The 22,902-nt window shown below is 41.1% G+C and overlaps 1 protein-coding gene across 1 annotated transcript in view; it reads left to right on the top strand.

Annotated features, from left to right (window-relative positions):
- Positions 1-1,330: 1,330 nt before the first annotated feature.
- Positions 1,331-22,902, top strand: part of PKD1L3 (polycystin 1 like 3, transient receptor potential channel interacting) — a 107,086-nt gene continuing 85,514 nt past the window's right edge. The window contains exon 1 of the mRNA XM_070761645.1: positions 1,331-1,367. Within this exon, the coding sequence (XP_070617746.1) occupies positions 1,331-1,367 (37 nt within the window). The remainder of the gene's footprint in view (positions 1,368-22,902) is intronic.

Raw genomic sequence — 22,902 nt, 5'->3', positions numbered from 1 at the left:
AGCCATCTGTTGAAACTAAAACAGGAAACGGCACCATCTCTCTTTTCCCATCTGTCTTTTGGCTCTCGTCCCAACTGGAAAAAACAGAATAATAGCAAGCCCGTCTTCTTCAACCTTATCCCCAATTTTAAACACAACAGAGTCATGTTTTTCAAACTTGAAAACTTGAAGAGATGTGTGGAGTTCAATTCCTAGGATTCACCAACCAGCTGAGTTTCAATTTGTCAAGTTTGGAAAACACTGCAATAGAGAATCCATCTTTGTTACCAAATTGTTATTTATCCCAAAGGAAGGTGAATTTAAAACAAATCTTCCCTACAATATTAGACTAATAAAATGGGGTTGTTTTATTCTCTCTCTCTCTCTTTATATATATATATATTCTCTGCTTTACAAGGCAAAAACTGCAAGTTCAAATCCCAGTGAGAGGGTATGGCTAGCTGATAGGCCAGAATAAGGCCGAAATAGGTCTATCCTAGTCTCCCTTAATTTTCAAATTCAGCAAAAACATGTCACACACACACACACACACACACAAACAAACACAAATACATATATATATGTGTGTGTGTGTTTGTGTGTATGTATATGTGTGTGTGTGTGTGTGTGTATACACATACACACACATATACATACATATAATGTTTTTCTGCCTTATTGGCTAATTCCCACTGAAAGCAATATTGGAGGTTTTTGTTTTGTTTTCCTAAAGTCATGTGCATGTGACAAGCAAAATTGCACAAATGCATTCTATGTATTTGTGTATATGCACTGGCCAGAGGCTACATTCCACTAAAGGGCAGTGCCACCAGAAACACATACATTAATATTAATTGCTTTAATGGCAACTGACTCAAATTGACTCTCCAAATTAGCACCCTGTTTGCCAAATTAATTCCTTCTCCATTTGCATAGGTACACACACACAAACCAGTCGTTCACATACAAGGACACAAACAGACTCCAGAGATCTATCCCTGTCCCAACTCAGGATGGGGATGCCTCCTCTGAAGTATGATCTATTGAGTTCAATGCCTTTTACTTCTAGACAGAAGGTATAAACAGAAGCTATCTTGGTTTGCCCGGTTTATTCCAAATAAGTCACAGTGGAACCTGTGTGGAGATACTTAGGACATTTATTTTATTTATTTTTAATTTGGATTTCTAGGCTGGCCTTCTCCATAAGGCTCAAGGGCGGCTTACAACACAAGGATGAATACAAAAATAGAGCATGTTAGAAACCCGACATTAAAACTAGTCTACAACTTCAGTTTATTAAAATACTCATCCATAATCATTCCATCACAATGATACATTCGGCCAGAGCAGGATGGCAGTGCTCAACAGCTCCAAGCCTGTTGGAAAAGGTGAGTTTTTAAGACCTTGCGAAAGGCCAGGAGAGTGGGGCGATACAAATCTCTGGAGGGAGTTGATTCCAAAGGGCTGGGGCCGCCATAGAGAAGGCTCTATCCCTAGGTCGCGCCAGCCTGAATTGTTTACCTGACGGGACCTGGAAAAGGCCAACTCTATGGGATTTGACTGGCTGCTGGGATTTATGCAGCAGAAGGCGGTCCCGTAAGTAATCTGGTCCTAAGCCATGTAGGGCTTTATAGGTCATGACCAACACTTGGGTTCGGAGACCAATCAGCAACTAATGCAGCTTGCATTGAGCTGTTTGCAAAACTGGAATGTTAAACAGAGAACTTTCTGCTGGGTTAGACTCTACCGATGCCTCTAATGTCATAAGCCCTATTCTTCCTATCAGATAGGTATGCTTAGAACTTCTAGTCATCTATGAAGGTTCTCAGTCATCTAGGTAGTGTTGTCGGGAAGTTGAATTATGGCAACTGGACTTCTTTTCTTTTTGGCTTAAGCAGCCAAATGTCTAAAGCCAAAAGGAAAAGAAGTCCAATTGACATGACTCAACTTCCAGACTATGTTAGCCTCAGCTTTCTCTTGTTTCTTTCTACATGTAAAGGATCCCTTGCCTTTAGGAAGGATCCTACCCACTTACAGATTAAAGAACTGAAAGGAAGAACTGATAAAGCATTTTCATAAGGCTCTTTCTTAGTCGGGACTCATCTAGGTTCATCTGATCGTTGCCTTGGTAATGGATCTTCCCTCCGTCCTTTAAAGCCACCCTCTGTACCATTGGATCAGATGGTTGAAATCCAAAGGTGGCATTTTGAGTTTGAAATGCGTCAAGTTGCAAACATTTCAAACTCAACCTCTGGTAAGCGGACAACCAGGAGACACCACATATCCAGTTCTGTCCTTATTGGGACTCCTGGGATTTGGGTAGCCAGATGTTGTTCTGTGAGATTCAAGCTCTCTCCTGGGAATTGAACTTACAGACGCTCACACTTCATAACAATGTTTCTCGCCTTTTTTTTGCCATAGGCCTCTCTGTTCAGATCCCATCACTGGCATACAGTGGGAAATAACTGGTATCAGTGACGGGCTGCAAAAAAAATTTCTACCACACTGTAGGCATGGCTTATTGTGTGGGTGTGGATTGATGGTCATGTGATCAGGTAGGACTGACTTGCCGGCCATGTGACCAGGTGGGAGTGGCTTGACAACCAAGATAAGTTTAGACAGCATTATATGTTGAGGAGCACAGTAACATTGTAAGGTTTTGTACTGAACCCACAAGGTTTAGCATGATAACAGATTAGGCAAGTAGTTCAATTTTCTTTAATTGCTATAAAAGTTCAGTTCTAATGATTAAAATCATGGGTAAACACATACTATTTAATTATTTCCTATTTGAAAAGCAATTAAGGATCATACTAAGGTAGTAGAGAAGGAAGGACAATAAAAATGATTAAGTATTCAATAAATAGTGCATAAATGCACTACCACCACTGTGTCATCGCCCCCCCCCCCAGGAGCAGTAGCCCATTACTGACTGGTATATTTTCTGCATCAATGACAGTATTTGCAGTAAAATACACTTTGCTTCTCCATGCCTTCTTCGGTATATGTCACGACCCCAAATTTCTGGGCAAAGAAAATTGGGAAAAAATTGGGAACGATTACCATTACATTATTATCATTTTGCTAAGCTTTAGCTATCAGGTCCAAGCATTCCAGTTTATCATTACACACAAAACAGAGCCGATGTCAATTTTAAACAGAGGCATCACACGTGGCCAAGGGTTGGTGGTGTTTTTGTTTTCGCAGAGCTGAAAAACATCACACATAAAATTACTTCTAATGGAAAGGCAGGCTGGTATTTGGGTCAGGAGGAGAATCAAATCTTCCTGTTTTATTCATGCAGGTTAATGGCTGTGTGTTACCGGCTGGCTCAGTCATCACAATAGCACCAGATGTGGGGTTAAGCAGATTAACCCAACAGGGAAATTAGAGAGGCTTGCCTTGCTTCACAAACACACCCACACCCTTTTATACAAGTGACAGTGCATCGCCAGCTTCACCCTGATTGTAATCTGCAGTCAATTTCTTCCAGGATATTGGTGTCTGGTACAACTTCTGGAGCGGTTTCATTGATTTGAATTCTGGCCACATCCTGACTTTGAAGCTTAAGCACTTGGCCCTGAGAGTTAGGAAGGGGCAATGGAAATGGAAACTACGTGCCAAAACTGATCCAGATCAAGATGGTCAGACATAAATGTCCAGGAGAAACAGGGTGTTCCTGAAATAAGGCATTTTGACGTGACTCAGATTGTTTGCTGGGAATTTCTTCAGGATAATCACAATCCTAGGACAAGGATCTTGCATGGAATCAGTTTATCTTAATAAGGTTGAGAGCTGACATTGTAATTTCCCACAGTACACCACTATATAGCACCTTTGAGCATTTATTTATTTATCTATTTATTAGATTTGTATGCCACCCTTCTCTGAGGACTCGGGGTGGCTAATAGCATGTAACAATACAGTGCAATGGCAAATCTAATTAAATTTGAAATTACAATAGAAAAATCCAATATTTTAAAACAATAATACCAGTTCAATCATACAACATATATCTCATTTCGTTGGCCAGGGGGCTGAGACCCAATTGCCCCAAGCCTGGCGATATTGGTGAGTGTTAAGACTCTTACGGAAGGCAAGAAGGGTGGGGGAAGTGCAAATCTCCAGTGGGAGCTGATTCCAGAGGGCCGGGCTCCCCACAGAGAAGGCTCTTACCCTAGGGCCCTGCCAAGTGACATTGTCTGGCTGACGGAACTGGAGAAGGCCAACTTTGCTGAGACTCACATGGTAGAAGGCAGTCCCGGAAGTAATCTTCCTGGATGCCACGTATAGCATTGATTTTGTTGAACAGTGTTTCTTACACTTGGCCATTTTAAGTTGGGGTGGACTTCAAAATACAGAATTCCCCACTCACAGGTGAGGTCCACACATCTTAAAAGTGGCCCAGTGTGAGAAACTCTGAAGACGTTCCCAGCAGACTGATTCTAATGATGAAGGAAGGAAATTATTAAACACGTGGGAAAGCACATTCTGTGAAATTAATGCCTTCTTAATTAATGTTAAATGAAATGTATATTTATTCCTGAGCTTGCTTACTTTCTTTAAATCTAGCCCCATCTACTTGTTGAATTACATCAACTGGTCCCCTTCTCAAAGGCCAAAGATGGTTGACGTGACGTAAAAAAAAAAGTTATGGATTCTTTCTTTGTGGTTTACTTTATTAGGGTTACACAAATCTAATTTTCTAAAATTCAAAACAATGTCTAAACAAAATACGATGGTCACCCAGAAAGTAATGCACCACATTTTTTTTTCTCAGTCTACAGCAGTGATGGCGAACCTGTGGCATGGGTGCCACAGGTGGCACACGGAGCCATATCTGCTGGCACATGAGCCATTGCCCTAGCTCAGCTCCAACATGCCCATGTGTGTGCCGGCCAGTTGATTTTTGGCACACACAGAGGCTCTGGGAAAGTGTTTTTGGCTTCCAGAGAGCCTCCAGGGAGATGACGGAGGGTGTTTCTACCCTCCCCTGGCTCCAGGGAAGCCTTTGGAGCCTGTGGAAATCAAAACACGAGCCTACTGGGCCCACCAGAAGTTGAGAAACAAGCCATTTCCAGCCTCCAGAAGGCCTCCAGAGGACAGGGGAAGCTGTTTTCGCCTTCCCCAGGGATTGAATTATGGGTGTGGGCACTTAGGCATGCGCGATAGCATACACACATGCTCTTTCAGCACCCAAGGGAAAAAAGGTTTGCCATCACTGGCCTATAGTAATGGTATGAATGCGAAACTTTAGATATACATTATTTGAATTGTCAGGAGTGCATGTGTAAATTTTGTGTTTCTTCAGACACATAGCGTAGCTGCAGCAGTGTTTCGAAGTGGCGTCTGTAAGTGATGTACATTACAAACAGCATGTCGTCATTGAATTTCTCACTGCGGAGAAAGAAACTGTTCGCAACATTCACAAACGTTTGTGTACAGTTTATGGAGAATCTGCAGTTGACAGAAGTACGGTTAGTCGTGGAAGACGTTTTGAGGATGACGAAGAGGTGATTTGCAACGTGCGGAAGTGGCTTTGTGACCAGAACATGGAGTGGTACCGACAGGGCATACATGCCCTTGTGTCTCGCTGGAGGAAGGCCATAGAATGGGACGGAGATTACGTGGAAAAATATCGAATGTAGAAGAAACATCATTCTTTCTTATGTGTAAGTTTCATTCTGTTCAATAAATAATTGTTGAAGAAAAAAAATGTGGTGCATTACTTTCTGGGTGATTCTCGTAGATCTTAGGCAATGAGGAAGCTTAGCCAATATGTTGCCATTGATAACCTTCAAGTTTAATGAACATAGTATTTAAGGATGAATATTACCATGGACAAGATTTTAAAATACTACTTAGCATGTGTTGACCGGGGACTGAGTTGATTTTAGGTAGGCTGATCATCTCAAAGGCAAATCTGGTGCCTTTCAGATACAGTATATTCATCTCCCGTAACCCCAACCAGCCTGGCCAAACTGGTTGAAGGACTTCTACTTGTAAACATGTAGAGATGATCAAGTTGAGGAGGCTGATCTAAAAGAAACAGGAAGGCTTGTGGTAAACCTAGATGGATTTTTATCCCACCCCACCCATGGGAATCTCTGTAGCAAATATATATTAGATGTTTTTGAATTCATCAAAATAATTGAAGAGGCAAATCTAAATTGAAAACGTGACAGCAGTTTTCAAAATACTTTCTCTTTCACTTTGACACATTGTCAAAAAACATTTATGGAGTTCTAAATGAGGCAGAACACAAAGCAAAATTAAAATCAAAAGGGAAGGATTAAGCTATGACATGCTGATTATAATCTCTTTGCATTGTATCAGGTTCCTTGTCAAGGGAAAACTCGGGTATCATTTCTCTCTGTAGGACAGGATGATATCAAAATATTAGCTGAATTCAAGCAGTCATAAAGCAGGCTTTTATATCACAATGCGCTATAAAAACAGGATTTATAAGGCATGGTGGCTAGCCTCACACACAACAGCAAGCAACATTCAAAATAAACAAGCATTTAATATGAATCAGAGTCACCCTTAGATTACTTTAGCCAATCCTTCTAAACTGTAACCACCATAAACAGATCCATGCAACAGGTATTCTACATCCTGGCTTAGTTCCTGTGAATCAAATCAAATCAGATCCAGCTTTGCTACTGTGTAACCAGGCAGGGGTTGCCATTCCCGCCACTACCAGTGCGATGCGCGCATGCATCTCTCCAAATGAGATTTTGCTTATGTGCATGTGCAAGAAGCAAAATCTTGCGAGGGGATGCATGAACATGCAAGATTTTGTCCATTATTTGCTTCCACGCATGTGCAGAAAAATTGCTGAAATCTCACCCACATGCGCATCACCCTGAGCTGTGCACGCAGCTCCATTTTTGCTACCGGTGCGCAGCGTGGCCCGTACTGGGTTGCAACCCAATACTGCCTGTAACCACTTGGCTTCAGTAAAAGTTATACTATCTTTCACTACCAATGGAGTCGAGGGCCTTTCTTTCCTAACGTCCAAGTTGGGGCCGGCCTGACAAGGAGTGACTCAGGTTGACTCAGCCTTCCATCCTTCCGAGGTAGGTAAAATGAGGACCCAGATTATGGTGGCAATATGCCTGCTCTGTTAAAAAGTGCTATTGCTAACATGTTGTAAGCCGCCCTGAGTCTAAGGAGAAGGGAGGCATAAAAATCGAATTAATAATAATAATAATAATAATAATAATGAGGAGGAGCAAAAGTGATATCATTATCCTGTTTCCCCCAAAATAAGACATCCCCTGATAATAAGCCCAATTGGGCTTTTAAGTGCATGGCAATAAGGGCAGGTGCTTATTTCAGGGTTCAAAAAAAATATAAGACAGGGACTTATTTTCAGGGAATCCCGGTACTTTTGAACATAGCTTGATAACTTTGCTTCTGAACTTTACCATGCTATTGCAAAAATTACCCAATGGGTATGTTTGATCTTGAATTTGGCGTTCCAGTCTTAAAGAAAGAATTGTGTTTTCAACTGCTTGCTGGATTATACGTCTTAAAATACAAATAGTCCTTGATTTAATGTAACAGTGGTCCAGAGCTAAAAGCCCTTATAATCTAAATTCACACTTGCATAGATTATAACAGTCCCCTCCTCATGTTATAAAATGTTCACAAAATCAGATACAGGCACATGATGATTTCAATGACTTATGATGGAAATTCTGCACTACTAATATATATAACATACTTGTTCAAGTGAAGAGTACTGTAAGTTAACTGAAAGATTTTGCCTTACATGCCTTAAGGAATATCATGTGGGAGGTTTTTTCATTTATTCTGGGTCAAATCAAATTGGTTGGTCACCGCTAATTGTCAAGTTTGCTGGATGCAAAGCTTGTATTTAAGTGAGAATTTTACTTGAACAGGTTGCTTATAAAAATAAAGTGATCCATCTCACTTCTGTTAAATCAGCCAAATATTATGTAATCCCACTGAACTGATATTTGACATACCTGAACATAAGTAGGTAAAGTTGAAAGAAAACAAGGGGGATGGAACAAGGGGGCACAATCTGAGGTTAGTTGGGGGAAAGATCAGAAGCAACGTGAGAAAATATTATTTTACTGAAAGAGTAGTAGATGCTTGAAACAAATTTCCAGCAAACGTGGTTGGTAAATCCACAGTAACTGAATTTAATCATGTCTGGGATAAACATATATCCATCCTAAGATAGAATACAGGAAATAGTATAAGGGCAGACTAGATGGACCATGAGGTCTTTTTCTGCCATCAGTCTTCTATGTTTCTATGTTTCTAAAACTAATTTGTTGGAAATAAGAAGAAAATAACATTGGAAACAATATAAAATCCGGCTGAATTTGAAATGATAGTTAACAACTCTGTTTAGGAAGACAACAGACTTGAGGGAATGTGAGGTCACATAATGAAACCCAACTTTAAAAACAAATGTTGATAAATATGTGTACGCATGTATTAAAAGTATTTCAATACAGTATTTGTAATGTTTCACTTTGGTTATCAGATTTAGGAAGTTAAGCACCAAAATAATAAACAGATAACCCCAATTGCAATCCTGACAGATCATATAAAGATATGGGTTGTTTGGTTGATTGCACACAGTCCTGTGATCATCTGTGTTGATTATATAAAGTGTTGCGCAAAAGGCTGGGTGAAGATACTTGCTCAAGATTGCCTATTAAGTCTCTTCAGTTCCTGTATGTTGTTTTCAGTAGTTGTTGACTTCTGGCCACAAGAGAAGCAATTTAGCTGCAACATACTTTTGTAAAGAGACTTCATCAAACTACTGTTGGGTTTTAAGTGCCTCTGATTGGAGACTGTTTATGGGGCATCTGACTTCAACAACAGGATGCCATTATATGCTTTTTATTTTAATTCTTCCCCTTGGTGCAGCTTAGAAGTGACAACATTGTTCTAGAACCATGGAAGAACTTAGAGCTTCCTTAAGAGCTTTGGAAGAAAAATAGGATATATATCTGAACAAAATTTCAAGCTGGCTGAAGCACAGACATCAGAGAGTTATTGTTAATGGCGAGTATTCTGAGCAGAGACAGGTTACAAGTGGTGTGCCACAAGGGTCTGTTCTGGGTCCTATTCTTTTTCATATGTTTGTGAGTGACATAGGAGAAGGTTTGGTAGGGAAGGTTTGCCTATTTGCCGATGACTCTAAAGTGTGCAATAGGGTTGATATTCCTGGAGGGGTGTGTAATATGGTAAATGATTTAGCTTTACTAGATAAATGGTCAAAGCAATGGAAACTGCAGTTTAATGTTTCCAAATGTAAAATAATGCACTTGGGGAAAAGGGATCCTCAATCTGAGTATTGCATTGGCAGTTCTGTGTTAGCAAAAACTTCAGAAGAGAAGGATTTAGGGGTAGTGATTTCTGACAATCTCAAAATGGGTGAGCAGTGTGGTCGGGCGGTAGGAAAAGCAAGTAGGATGCTTGGCTGCATAGCTAGAGGTATAACAAGCAGGAAGAGGGAGATTGTGATCCCCTTATATAGAGGGCTGGTGAGACCACATTTGGAATACAGTACTGTGTTCAGTTCTGGAGACCTCACCTACAAAAAGATATTGACAAAATTGAACAGGTCCAAAGACGGACTACAAGAATGGTGGAAGGTCTTAAGCAGGAAAGACTTAATGAACTCAATCTGTATAGTCTGGAGGACAGAAGGAAAAGGGGGGACATGATCGAAACATTTAAATATGTTAAAGGGTTAAATAAGGTTCAGGAGGGAAGTGTTTTTAATAGGAAAGTGAACACAAGAACAAGGGGACGCAATCTGAAGTTAGTTGGGGGAAAGATCAGAAACAACATGAGAAAATATTATTTTACTGAAAGAATAGTAGATCCTTCCAGCATACGTGGTTGGTAAATCCACAGTAACTGAATTGAAACATGCCTGGGATAAACATACATCCATTGTAAGATAAAATACAGGAAATAGTATAAGGGCAGACTAGATGGACCATGAGGTCTTTTTCTGCGGTCAGTCTTCTATGTTTCTATGTTTCTAAAACTAAAATGACTTTTTAAAAAAATGGTGTGGAGGCTAAATCATACAATGAATGGATGTGGGTACTAGGTGCTTCTCGGTTATTTTCTGTCACGCCTCCTCCAGGAAGAATTAAACATTTCATGCCCCACCAACTCTCTGATCTGGGCCCCAATGGAGTTTTTCAATAGAATAGAATTCTTTATTGGCCAAGTGTGATTGGACACACAAGGGATTTGTCTTGGTGCATATGCTCTCAGTGTACATAAAAGAAAATATACATTTGTCAAGAATCATAAGGTACAACACAATGATTGGCATGGGGGTCAAATAAGCAATCAGGAAACAATCAATATTAATAAAAATCTTAGGGATACAAGCAACAAGTTACAATCATAAGTTGGAAGAAATGGGTGATAGAAATGATGAGAAAAAATTAGTAGTAATAGTAGTGCAGACTTAGTTAATAGTTTGACAGTGTTGAGGGAATTATTTGTTCAGCAGAGTGATGGCATTTGGGGAAAAACTGTTCTTGTATCTAATTGTCTTGGTGTGCAATACTGTATAGTGTTGTCTTGAGGGTAAGAGTTGAAACAGTTTATGTCCAGGATACAAGGAGTTAGTAAATATTTTTGTGGCCCTCTTTTTGACTCGTGTACTATACAGATCCCCAATGGAAGGCTGTATCTGTCTTGTTGGGTTGCAGAACCAAACCAGACAGTTATAGAGGTGCAGATGAGAGACCCAGTAATTACTCTGTAGAAATGGGGTAGAACCAGATTTTTTTTCCTGGGATGACCATGGCCACACTGGGTGGGACAATTGAGACTGGAGATGAATCAAATCAAATCAAATGAATTATTTGTTCTGGTCTCTGGTCTATGACTGTAATAAACTTGATTTGATTTGACCGGAGACGGTTGTCCTGATTACATATTGTTTTATCCAAAATAGCTGTGCTATTGAGTGTTCACCAAATAAAGCCCTACATGGCATTGGACCAGAATACCTCCGGAACCGCCTTCTACCGCACGAATAAGGTCCCACAGAGTTGGCCTTCTCCGGGCCCCGTCGACCAAACAATGTCATTTGGCGGGTCCCAGGGGAAGAGCCTTCTCTGTGGTGGCCCCTGCCTTCTGGAATCAACTCCCCCCGGAGATTAGAACGGCCCCCACCCTCCTTGTCTTTCGCAAGTTACTCAAGACCCACCTATATCACAAGGCATGGGGGAACTAAGGCATCTCCCCCAGGCTTTTTATATTTCATGTTTGATGTGTATGTGCTGTATGGTTTTTAATTATTGGGGTTTTTATATATTTTTATCATTAGATTTGTCCCATTGTTATACTGTTTTTATTACTGTTGTGAGCCGCCCCAAGTCTTCGGAGATAGGCGGCATACAAATCTAATAAATAATAAAATAAATAATAATAATACGATGTCAAGATGAGGTGGGCACACCAGTAGTGGATTATAAAACCCTTTACTACCGGTTTGTGCGCACGCATGAATGCATGATGCTTCTGCACATGTGCAGAAGCGCCCTGGCGGGTGGGTGAAGCTTCCCATCACTAGTGCTACCAGTTCTAAGAACTTTCCACTTTACTTTTGTATTTTTCACTGGAGGCAAGTTAGTGCGCTTCCAAACCACAGACCGACTTCTGACCACCTTTTTTGCATTTTCTAAAAAATGCCTAATGGGCTCATACAGAAAGATGGTGCTAATGGTTGGTGCTTAATATGATGCACATGCTCTTCCTTTGTTGAGAAAGGCATTAGAAAGGATTATTTAAAAAGCCCTCTGCTGCGTCAGCTATAATTGAGGAAACCGCCTACCTCCTCTTGCCTAAATCTTAGACATTCTTACCCTTCCTAGTCTAACTTACCTCACCAAAATAATTTTTATAGCTGAGATAAAGACATGAGGAACACCACCCAAATTTTCTTTCTTTCGTCTTCCTTTTCTTCCAAAGGAGATTAGGACACAGTTGTGGTAAATTGATGCATCAGGACTTTGTGACAAAAGAAAGTGACACACGTCTAAAGATAAAATGTAAGGATGGCAACACCTCCAACCCCCACTAACAACGGGAGGAACAGTCACAGGTGTGCAAAGTTATGCACATCCTGAATTATGAATGTGACCTGGTCTATAAACAGGTTCAGGACTTTCCCCTTGTGTGAACAGCACAGAAATGCCACCACATCTATTGTGTTCTTGTAATGTCACCTCTGCTTCATCCTCAGCTCTCCGCAAAGGCAGGTGGTCATTTTGCTATTAAAATGGAGTTTTCCCTCTATACTCCTGGCTGGATAAACGTTCTATGACATGGGTGCCAAACTCGCCGCATCCTGTTGCCGTCACATGATGTTTCACGGTGTTTTCCCCATTAACAGAGCTGGGGTGGGCATGGCCTATGTGTGACACATCCGGCCCGTAGATTGCCAGTTTGACACCCCTGCTCTATGACATTGTCAAGCCGGTGCAAAAGTTGGTCATAAATTAGCGGCTTTGCCATACTATCTATAGAAGGCCTGATGTTTACGGGACTTGGGAGGGGTGATTTTCATGAAGAAGCAGATTTTTGTGGGCGGGGGACAAGAGATGTGAACTTTCAACTCGGGGGTAAACTCAGATTCAGGTTAATTGTCAAGGTTCCAGGTAGCATCCAACCTAAATCATAGTCCAAGTCAAAGAGTACTCCTCAAAGTTCCAATTTATTGACAGACCCCTCTTGGCACCTACACTGGGAAGCCCGAATCTAAGTTTCCCACCCAATTGAAAGTTGTCCCCCAACCACAAGCTTGTTTTTCATGAGGGAACAGGTGCAGCCACAAAGCATTCTTTCGAGGGGTTCAAGGCCATCCTATGCCCACCCACCTGGGCGGAAGCGGAGGAACGGCTTGCCATGCTGGCACAATCTGAGTGGGCAATGTGACAAGTTTGTGGGTGGGGGACAAGGGGTGTGAACTTTCAACTGGGTAGGAAATTCTGCATTCTTTTTAGAGTCATATTTTTTATATCACAGCAAATCTGGAGGCATTTAAAAGGCCTGGAAGGGGCATGCGTAAGCCTACTGTCTCTGTCCTAATGTCCCTAATTTGTATTCATTTCATGTATTCATCCATTCCATGTTTATATCTATATTTGTTACCTAAAACTTGCTTGACAATGAATGAATGAATGAATGAATGAATGAACGAACGAACGGACGAACAAACAAACAAACAAACAAACAAACAAACAAACAAACAAACAAATGAACAAGTGAGCGAGCGAGCAAGCAAGCAAGCAAGCAAGCAAGCAAGCAAGCAAGCAAGCAAGCAATACATTATAAAGTGGTATTTAAGCCTGTTCAGAGAGAAAACAATAAGATCTATTTTTTTAAAAAAAACTGAAAGGTTTTTATGGACGTCTTGCTGAAAATAGGGAAAAATGAAATCTTATTTTTGATTTCCTTAAGCTTCTGTTCTGATTTTGCAGTAATATGCTAACTACTGCCACTTGACCTGAAATATTTTGTAGTATGCAATGGCAAAGAAAAATAATCTTTTCTCCCAGCTGAGATACGAAGAATTTTCAAAAATTTCTTCCTGCAAGGAATGATAATTAAACTAACAATTTGTTGTCATTTTACAACATCTAAGGCAACTAAAAACCAGGCTTTTGTATATTAACATTACTATGGCACTACGGCACCTTATCTAATTTCCCAGCTCCTAAGGGCCATGATGAAAACAGCCATGTCAAAAAAAAAATGACATCTTGTCACCTTTTGCCCCCTCCCCCCGAGTCTGTGGAGAGGGACGGCATACAGATCTAATAAATAAATAAAACAAATAAAATTTAAAATAATTTTCACATTAACAGAAACTTCACATGGGTGCCTTACTTATTCTGACTATGCAGATGGCACTTTGAGATCTTCCCACATGTCAAAATAATGCTAAAGTTGTAGAAGATCTCAAGATGCCATCAACGTATTTGCAATTAAGAACACACCTGTGTTGGAGTTCGCCTAACATAAAGATATTCATCAATAGGTTGAAAAGTAGTTATTAAATCAATTAAAATGAATCGCCTAAATTAAATCCCAATCATGCCACATATATCTTCTTTTGACTTCTGTAGCTCTGCCAACCTTTTTTTTTTTTAAACCCAAACGTGGCAAATCTTGAAATGTAGAATATGCTGATTCTGCATCTTTGCTTTGATAAAACTCTTCATCTCAAGGACTCTATTAGACATCTAGTACAGACTCTTTGAGGATAAGCAAAAGATCTAAAAAGTAGCTTTGCTTGGCTCTTTGCCTGGCATTATCATTTAACAAACAGTGATGCCTGCATGTTTTGGTTGACAACAAGCTTCCAAAGGAAGCTATACAGCAACTTACTCAATAAAAACCCAGCAGAAATTATCTTCCGACTCTGCTAATAATGGGTGGGTTTTGCACATCAGCTGATAACAGAGGGTGTAATCTAAACCCAGGTGGTACAATTACAATTGAATGCTGACTGTAGACTAAGACCTGCTGTGTCTAGTTTGAGCATGTACCTACTGCTGGAGTTTGCAAAAATTGATTGGTGGCATAGAACAAGGGTGTCAAACTCTTATTTCACTGAGGACCACATCAGGATTGTGTTTGACCTCATGGAGCTGGGATGGGCATGGCCAAGGTGGGCGTGACCAGCTTGACATAACTCGTATCGAGGGCGTTTGTGGCAACGCGAGCACTCTGCCAGCGAAAATGGGCTTCTGATCTCCACTTTCAGGCAGAACAGCCTCCTGCAGCCCTCTCCCAGCGAAAACAGAGCTTAGGTGGGCTATGGGTGCCCTCCAGACCCACTTTTGGCCATGACAGCCTCCTGCAGCTCTCTGCCAGTGAAAACAGCTGCCAGGAGACCATTGCAGCCAAAAACAGGGCCTGGGAGGGCCGAGGCACTGCAGGCTGGTCCTTGCTGTTTCCAGGGTGGCCACGCGGGCCAGATCTAAGCAGCCCATGGGCTGGATCCACCCCCTGCGCCTTGAGTTTGACATCCCTGGCTTAGGGTGACATGGGCTATGAGTGTCTTCATTAAACTATAGCTTACAGTACAAGAAAGATGCCTTCAGCAAAGCTAAACTCCTGTTCAATATTTCCAGTTTCCAGGCTTATCCCCTTGACGAGTTTCTTCAGATATTCAGCTTTTAAACAATACACAGCCAAAAGTTTGGATTGCAAATTGCAGGTCTAAAGCTTATTCCACCATGTTGTCTCTTATTTGAGACTAGGCAGATTTCTTTTCAGTCCCAAGTCCTATTCTCTCAGTCATCAACTGCAATAATAGGTGCCCCCTCCTCTTAATTGCAATCCCACTTTGTGACTCCCAGTAGTAAGCCACCCGAGAGGGAGCAGGTAATTAATTCTAACTGATCATTGATATGTTTGAAGGGATTGTTTGGGTCACACATATCTCTTGGGCTGAAAGCTACCAATCAATCTTAATAATACAAGAGATTATTTGTTGAACTGTAGGCTCCTTGGCGATCTGTAAACTTGGTTGCTTTCTTGCAGATGTTTCATTATCCAACTAGGTAACACCATCAATGCTAGAAGTCCCATTCTTTTCTATTAATTTGCAGTTTAATGTTTCCAAATGTAAAATAATGCACTTGGGGAAAAGGAATCCTCAATCTGAGTATTGTATTGGCAGTTCTGCATTAGCAAAAGGTTCAAAAGAGAAGGATTTAAGGGTAGTGATTTCTGACAGTCTCAAAATGGGTGAACAGTGCAGTCAGGCGGTAGGGAAAGCAAGCAGGATGCTTGGCTGCATAGCTAGAGGTATAACAAGCAGGAAGAGGGAGATTGTGATCCCCTCATATAGAGCGCTGGTGAGACCACATTTGGAATACTGTGTTCAGTTCTGGAGACCTCACCTACAAAAAGATATTGACAAAATTGAACGGGTCCAAAGACGGGCTACAAGAATGGTGGAAGGTCTTAAGCATAAAACGTATCAGGAAAGACTTAATGAACTCAATCTGTATAGTCTGGAGGACAGAAGGAAAAGGGGGGACATGATAGAAACATTTAAATATGTTAAAGGGTTAAATAAGGTCCAGGAGGGAAGTGTTTTTAATAGGAAAGTGAACACAAGAACAAGGGGACACAATCTGAAGTTAGTTGGGGGAAAGATCAAAAGCAACATGACAAAATATTATTTTACTGAAAGAGTAGTAGATCCTTGGAACAAACTTCCAGCAGACGTGGTAGATAAATCCACAGTAACTGAATTTAAACATGCCTGGGATAAACATATATCCATCCTAAGATAAAATACAGGAAATAGTATAAGGGCAGACTAGATGGACCATGAGCTCTTTTTCTGCCGTCAGACTTCTATGGTTCTATGTTTCTAACTTATGATGTTAATTAGTTAGGTAATGAAACATCTACAAGAAAACAACTAAGCTCAAGAGAGCACCAAGGACCCCACATAAACCTAGTGTTTTGACTTGGTCCGTCCATCCTTCCCTCTAGGTCATGGTTTGTTAAACAACCCATAATAGGCCTTTTAAGCTAGAATTGGGTAGCATTGGGGAAGCAACATCTGCAGCTTAGACTCTCATTCTTTTGTAGCAGGTTGCTAGAGATGCAGCAACAGAGTGATGGGCTTCAACTTTTTTTACTACTGGTTCTGTGGGTGTGACTTGGTGGGCGTGGTATGGCTTGGTGGGCGTGGCAGAGGAAGTTACTGCAAAATCCCCATTTTCTCCCGATCAGCTGGGACTCAGAAGGCAGAGAAAAGATAGGGCAGGGCCAGTCAAAGGTGGTATTTATTGGTTCTCTGAACTACTCAGAATTTCCACTACTGGTTCTCCAGAACTGGTCAGAACCTTCTGAATTCCACCTCTGTAGCAACTTCATGGCAAGAGATGGTATCAGTAATGGGTTGAAGCCGGTACGGCTGGCATTGGGGCTCCAGTAGTGAAAATGGAAATGTGTATGTATCCCTGTGCCCCCGATGCTTCGGAAACTTCAGATCGTGTAGAATGCGGCTGCGAGAGCTATTGTGGGGGTTACCTAGGTTCACTCACGTCTCTGCAACTCTCCGTGGCTTGCATTGGCTGCCGATCAGTTTCCGGTCACAATTCAAAGTGTTGGTAATGACCAATAAAGCCCTACATGGCATCGGACCAGAATACCTCCTGAACCGTCTTCTGCCGCACGAATCCCAGTGGCTGATAAGGTCCCACAGAGTTGCCTTCTCCGGGTCCCGTTGACTAAACAATATCATCTGGCAGGCCCCAGGGGAAGAGCCTTCTCTGTGGCGGCCCTGGCCCTCTGGAATCAACTCCCCCCAGAGATTAGAACTGCCCCCACCCTCCTTGTCTTTCGTAAATTGCTTAAGACCTACCTTTATCGCCAGGCATGGGGGAATTGAGATATCTCCCCCAGGCTTATATAGTTTTATGTATGGTATGCTTGTGTTGTGTGGTTTTAATGACGGGTTTTTTAGATGTTTTTAAAATATTAGATTTGTTACATTGTTATATTGTTACTATTGCTGTTGTGAGCTGCCCCGAGTCTGCAGAGAGGGGCGCCATACAAATCTAACAAATTATTATTATTATTATTATTATTATTATTATTATTATTATTGTTGTTGTTGTTGTTGTTGTTGTTATTATTATTATTATTATTATTGTGTTTAACTTAACCCATAAACACAGAGTTGACATCCTTGTCCACAGCCTGTCTACCTCCTGTCTCAATGAGTTCGTCTGTACACACAAATAAATCAAATGCAACTGAGTTGTTGATTTGCACATGCAAATCCCTGGCACATACGGAATTATGTAAGATTGTCACAGCACATCTTCTCAATTCTTATTTCACTGCCGCGCTCAGACAATGGAACCAGATTTTGCAGAATCCTATAATAAACCTGCCAGGCCTGTTGCGCCAGTGAGTAATATAATAAATAATGTACATCATAAACAATGCCTCTATTATGCTGCTTTTGAGTCTCGCAGACTGCAGTCTGCCTCTAAACCTAGTTAGCAATCAGCACCACTGTGTTTTCTAGTTTGCTTCGCCAACCAGAGTATGGCAATAGGCAGAAAACACACTGATCTCCTTCCTGGCTACAAAATCATGGTTCCTATCTTCCCTTTGATAGAAGGGCTGGGGAAAAGAAACATTGCCAACCATTTACACCTTTGCAATGAATGTTGGTTCTTTTTATCAGAAACTCAAATTTAACAGCTAGGGAGAGATTACTCCCTACATTTGCCCTTGTCATAGTCTGTGGAAGGGAGTTCTGTTCCTGGAATTGAAAAATGTGCGGTATGTGTGTGTGTGTGTGTATACACACACACACATATGGGTCTATGTTTATAGACACTCACATACACAACATACACCCAAATTTTTCATTTCCAAGAACAGAACTCCCTTCCACTGACATACACAGATACACACACACACACACACACAGCAGATACAAAGAGATTGACAATAAATATGATTGACCAAATAATTAACTTAAGTAGAATTATTGCCTGTGTGGTCCTTCTAAATTGAATAGAAGCTGTTCAAAGGGGAGATTACATAGGGATTGTGGTGTTGGGGGTATGTATGTATGTATGTATGTATTTATTTATTTATTTATTTATTTATTTGTTTGTTGTTTGTTGGTTTGTTTGTTTGTCCATGCCACTCACTCCAGAAAGGATTCAGAGCAGCTAACAGTAATCATAAGTACAACGACAATAAAAATATAGCAATAAAATCAACAACACAACAAAAACAATGTCTTTAAAAAAACATACATTGCAGTCAATTCTAATTCCAGATTGCTTCAATTGCTATTCAATCCTGGACCCCACGGGCCTTGCTTTTATAACAAGCAAGTAGGGAAATTCAGTGTAATGGGCACGTTGCATAAAATGGGTTAAATGACTGAGCCTACTCTTCTACTTAACCTGCAATAAATCCATTCAGGGTTAAACTAACTTGACTCAACTATCCCGTAGGAAGGCTAAACTTAGTCATAACTAGGTTATGTAAACTTAGTCAGCTATCATTCCTTGTCTTCTAAACTATAGTGGGTTTTTCTTACCTTGGCTACTGATTCGGGAATGGGAGCGCGCAGGCACAGAGCGTTTTTGATGATGTCCAGGTGGGTGGGCGGAACCTCCAGCCGCTGGCAGTACCAGTTTGCCCAACCGGTAGCAACCCACCACTGCCTAAAAGAAGTAAAAGAAGAGAAATGAAATGGTGACTGAGCAAGGAGATGTAACTGGGTTAATGGAAGACTGGGTTTTCCCAACACCCTACTCCCTGAGCTAACAGAGCACGGTCTCACTCTGTTCATATTACATGCTTCACTACACACACACCCTGTTTACCAAATGTGAAGTGTGATTATGTCTGTATTGGTTGACTGATTCTAACATATTGAGGTTTTAGTTTGTAATTCTTAATTAATTAATTTGTTATGCATTGTTTACATTGTATTTTGTGAGCCGCCCCAAGTCTTCGGAGAAGGGCGGCATACGAATCTAATAAATAATAATAATAATAATAATAATAATAATAATAATAATAACAACAACAACAACAACAAAAACCTGATCAACTAGTAATTCACACTACATCTTAGGTCTACAACTGAATTCCTAGAATGTACCACCTAATCCCATTTTAGCCTAGCTCAGTGATGGCAAACCTGGCATGCATGTTCTATTTAACCTCCAGGAAATCCATTCAGGGTTAAACTAAGGGTTAAACTAAGGCCAGCGGGTGACATGCGGAGCCATATCGGATGGCAAGTGAAGTGTTCCCTGAAGCTTCCCCGAAGTCCCGGAGTGCAAATAACTGCCCAATGGGCAAACCGGAAGTTCAGAAAAATGGACTTCCAGTTTGCTCATTATGCTGTTTTTCGCACTCCCAAGGCTTCTGGGAAGCTTCCCGAAGCCCCGGAGTGTGAAAAACAACCCAGCAGGCAAACCAGAAGTTCAGAAAAACAGAAAAACTCCGGTTTCAGAGTTCTCGAAGCCTCCAGAGTGCAAAAAACAGCACAATGGGCAAACTGGAAGTCTGTTTTCTTAACTTCCAGTTTGCCCGTTTGGCCAATTTTTAACCACACCAGGCTTCAGTGAAGCCTGTGTGATGCACTGGGATGGGTAGGGTGGGGATATTTTTCAAGCACAGGGGGGTGTTTGCATGCGTGGGGGGGGGAGGGAAAGGGTGTGGGTACATGTGCGCATGCTACCACACCCATACATCCCCTTTTAGTATACAAACCAAAAAAGGTTCACCAAAACTAGCCTAGGTAGTTGTGTGAATCTAGCCAGGAGTAATCTGGAGTTTTTCCTCCTATAACAAGTTGGTCCACAGAGTTTCCCCCCATTCCTGTAATAGTTCTGGCTATTTCCTTTATTTGAAGGTCAGAGGGCAGCAGAAGAGCCTAACCATTAGATGCAAACATTAGTGAAACCAGTACAGACAACTTCCAAGAAAAGAAAATTAACGGTGGGCCAATGAAATAGAACAATTTGGAGAAACACAGTGACCGGCAAGATAGAAAGCCATTTCTCTGCTCTACCCTAAAAGGATCACAAAGGGAAGAGGAGCAAAACCTAGACAGTCTCCAGATGCCCAATAAGACAAGAGAGGCAGAGGTTTGGCCTCTGCAACTTTGGCACCGCCTGTCTGCAAAATCCCATTGATTCCTTTTGGCAGCTGATAGAGATTGTTTCTCATTCTGCCAAGATCTTTAACAGCACTTGGATGTCATTTCTTCATGCCATTTGTATTGTCAAACTGCTCATAAATTTCCTGCATTCTCTTGTGCTTTTTCCTGTATACATTGCAAGGCCTTTCCCCACTAGTTCTGCATTGCTTTTATATAGCTGTATTTCTTTACAATGTCTTCCTGACTCTACACTGACCTGGAAAGCTTCTGTTAGTGCCAAGACTAAAAAGCACAGTAGGAGAAGTAGAAAACTGTCTTTGTTCCCTTGAAAATGCCTCCTGATGTTGCATCCCTAAACTCTGCTCAATCTGGAAGGGAGAAAATGAGACAGGAGGAGCCGGTCAATGCAATGTCTGCAAATTTATTCCAAGCTACATTACATTTAATGGATAAAACACCCAGGCACAAACTGGACAATATGATATATGCAGGACAGTGCAGGGCAGGGAGATACAGTAGAATAGCAATAGCACTTAGACTTATATAGAAAGGAAGGAAGGGAGGGAGGGAGGGAGGGAGGGAGCATTAGCACTTAGATTTATATACCACTTTACAATGCTTTTTAGCTCTCTCTAAGCAGTTTACTGAGTCAGTCTATTGCCCCCAATAATCTGGGTCCTTATTTTACCCACCTCGGAAGGATAGAAGGCTCAGTCCACCTGGAACCAGTCAGGATTGAACTCCTGGCTGTGTGCAGAGTTAGCCTGCAATACTGCATTATAACAGTAGGTAGGTAGGTAGGTAGGTAGGTAAGAAGGAAGGAAGGAAGGAAGGAAGGAAGGTAGCAATAGCACATAGACTTATATATCACTTTACAGTGCTTTATAGCTCTCTCTAAGGTTTACAGTCAGCATATTTCTCCCAACAATTTGGGTCCTCATTTTACCCACCTTGGAATGATGGAGTCAATTGGTGAGATTTGAACTGTCAAATTGTAGGCAGCCAGCAGTCAGCAGAAGTCGCTTGCAGTGCTGCACTCTAACCACTGTGCCACTGTGGCTCATGCAGATCTAAAGATTGGAGAAACAAAGCAACCACTTCACAAATGCATGGCGCAACTTAGGAGAACAAAGCCTTCAGGAGAAGACTCAGCAGTCCATCTGCATTTGAAAAACAAAAGTCACTCTATTGAAGACAGCAAAGTCCACATTTTGGATAGAGAGGATCATTGGGATCATTACGCGAGATATAATGTGTGGTTGTGAATGAATTGGCTGACTGATTTTATTATATATGGGATTTTAGTAGTAATTTTTAATTAATTATATTTGTTGTTGTGTTGCTTTTGTATCCTGTGATCCGCCCTGAGTCTTCGGAGAAGGGGGGGGCATACAAATCTAATAAATAATAATAACAACAACAACAACAACAATAATAATAAACGAAGATCTAAAAATCGAGCTGCAACAACTCTTGCATAAGCCAGTGAAAGTGGTCCCAGTGGTACTTGGCATGCAGGGCGCAGTGCCAAAGGATCTCAGCAGACATTTGAAAACCATCGGAATTGACAAAATCTCCATCTGTCAATTGCAAAAGGTCGCTTTACTGGGATCGGCAAACATAATTCGCCGCTACATCACGCAGTCCTAGGTGCTTGGGAAGCGCCCGACTGGTGATGAAATAAGAAATCCAGCATAGTGATCTCGTTTGCTGTGTTGTACTGACATAATAATAATAATAATAATAATAATAATAATAATAATAATAATAATAATAATAGGTTTGAAAGAAGGGTTAAAGAGACCATTTATATTAGTCCTCTCTCAACAGAAGCAAAGGGATAGGACACTACTTATGTCCTGTCTACGATGCAACCCTTTCAGCAGTTCCAAGAAGATTCCACTCCCATTTGCATTCTGATTCAGATGACGCTGAAGCAGTGATGGGCTCCTACAAATACGGTCAGGTACGGAGAACAGGGAGAAAAATTTTGGTCAGGTACTCAGAACCATTAGAAAAAATTTGATTTTTTTTTCTCTTTTTCCCTTCTGGGTTCTGGGTATGTTTTTCCTATTGCAGTAAATGAGGTTGAATGTGTATAATTTTAGAAGAGCAGTGCGTGCGTGTATGTGTGTACATACACTATATACAGATAATGTATATTTTTATGTGCCCATGTGTAATATGTATGTACACACATGGCATATATACATAGA

The sequence above is a fragment of the Erythrolamprus reginae genome, chromosome 9 (assembly GCF_031021105.1).
Source record: "Erythrolamprus reginae isolate rEryReg1 chromosome 9, rEryReg1.hap1, whole genome shotgun sequence".
Classification (NCBI taxonomy): Eukaryota; Metazoa; Chordata; class Lepidosauria; order Squamata; family Dipsadidae; genus Erythrolamprus; species Erythrolamprus reginae.
Note: the sequence above shows the minus strand (reverse complement) of the source record. Positions and strands in the feature narration are given on the sequence as shown.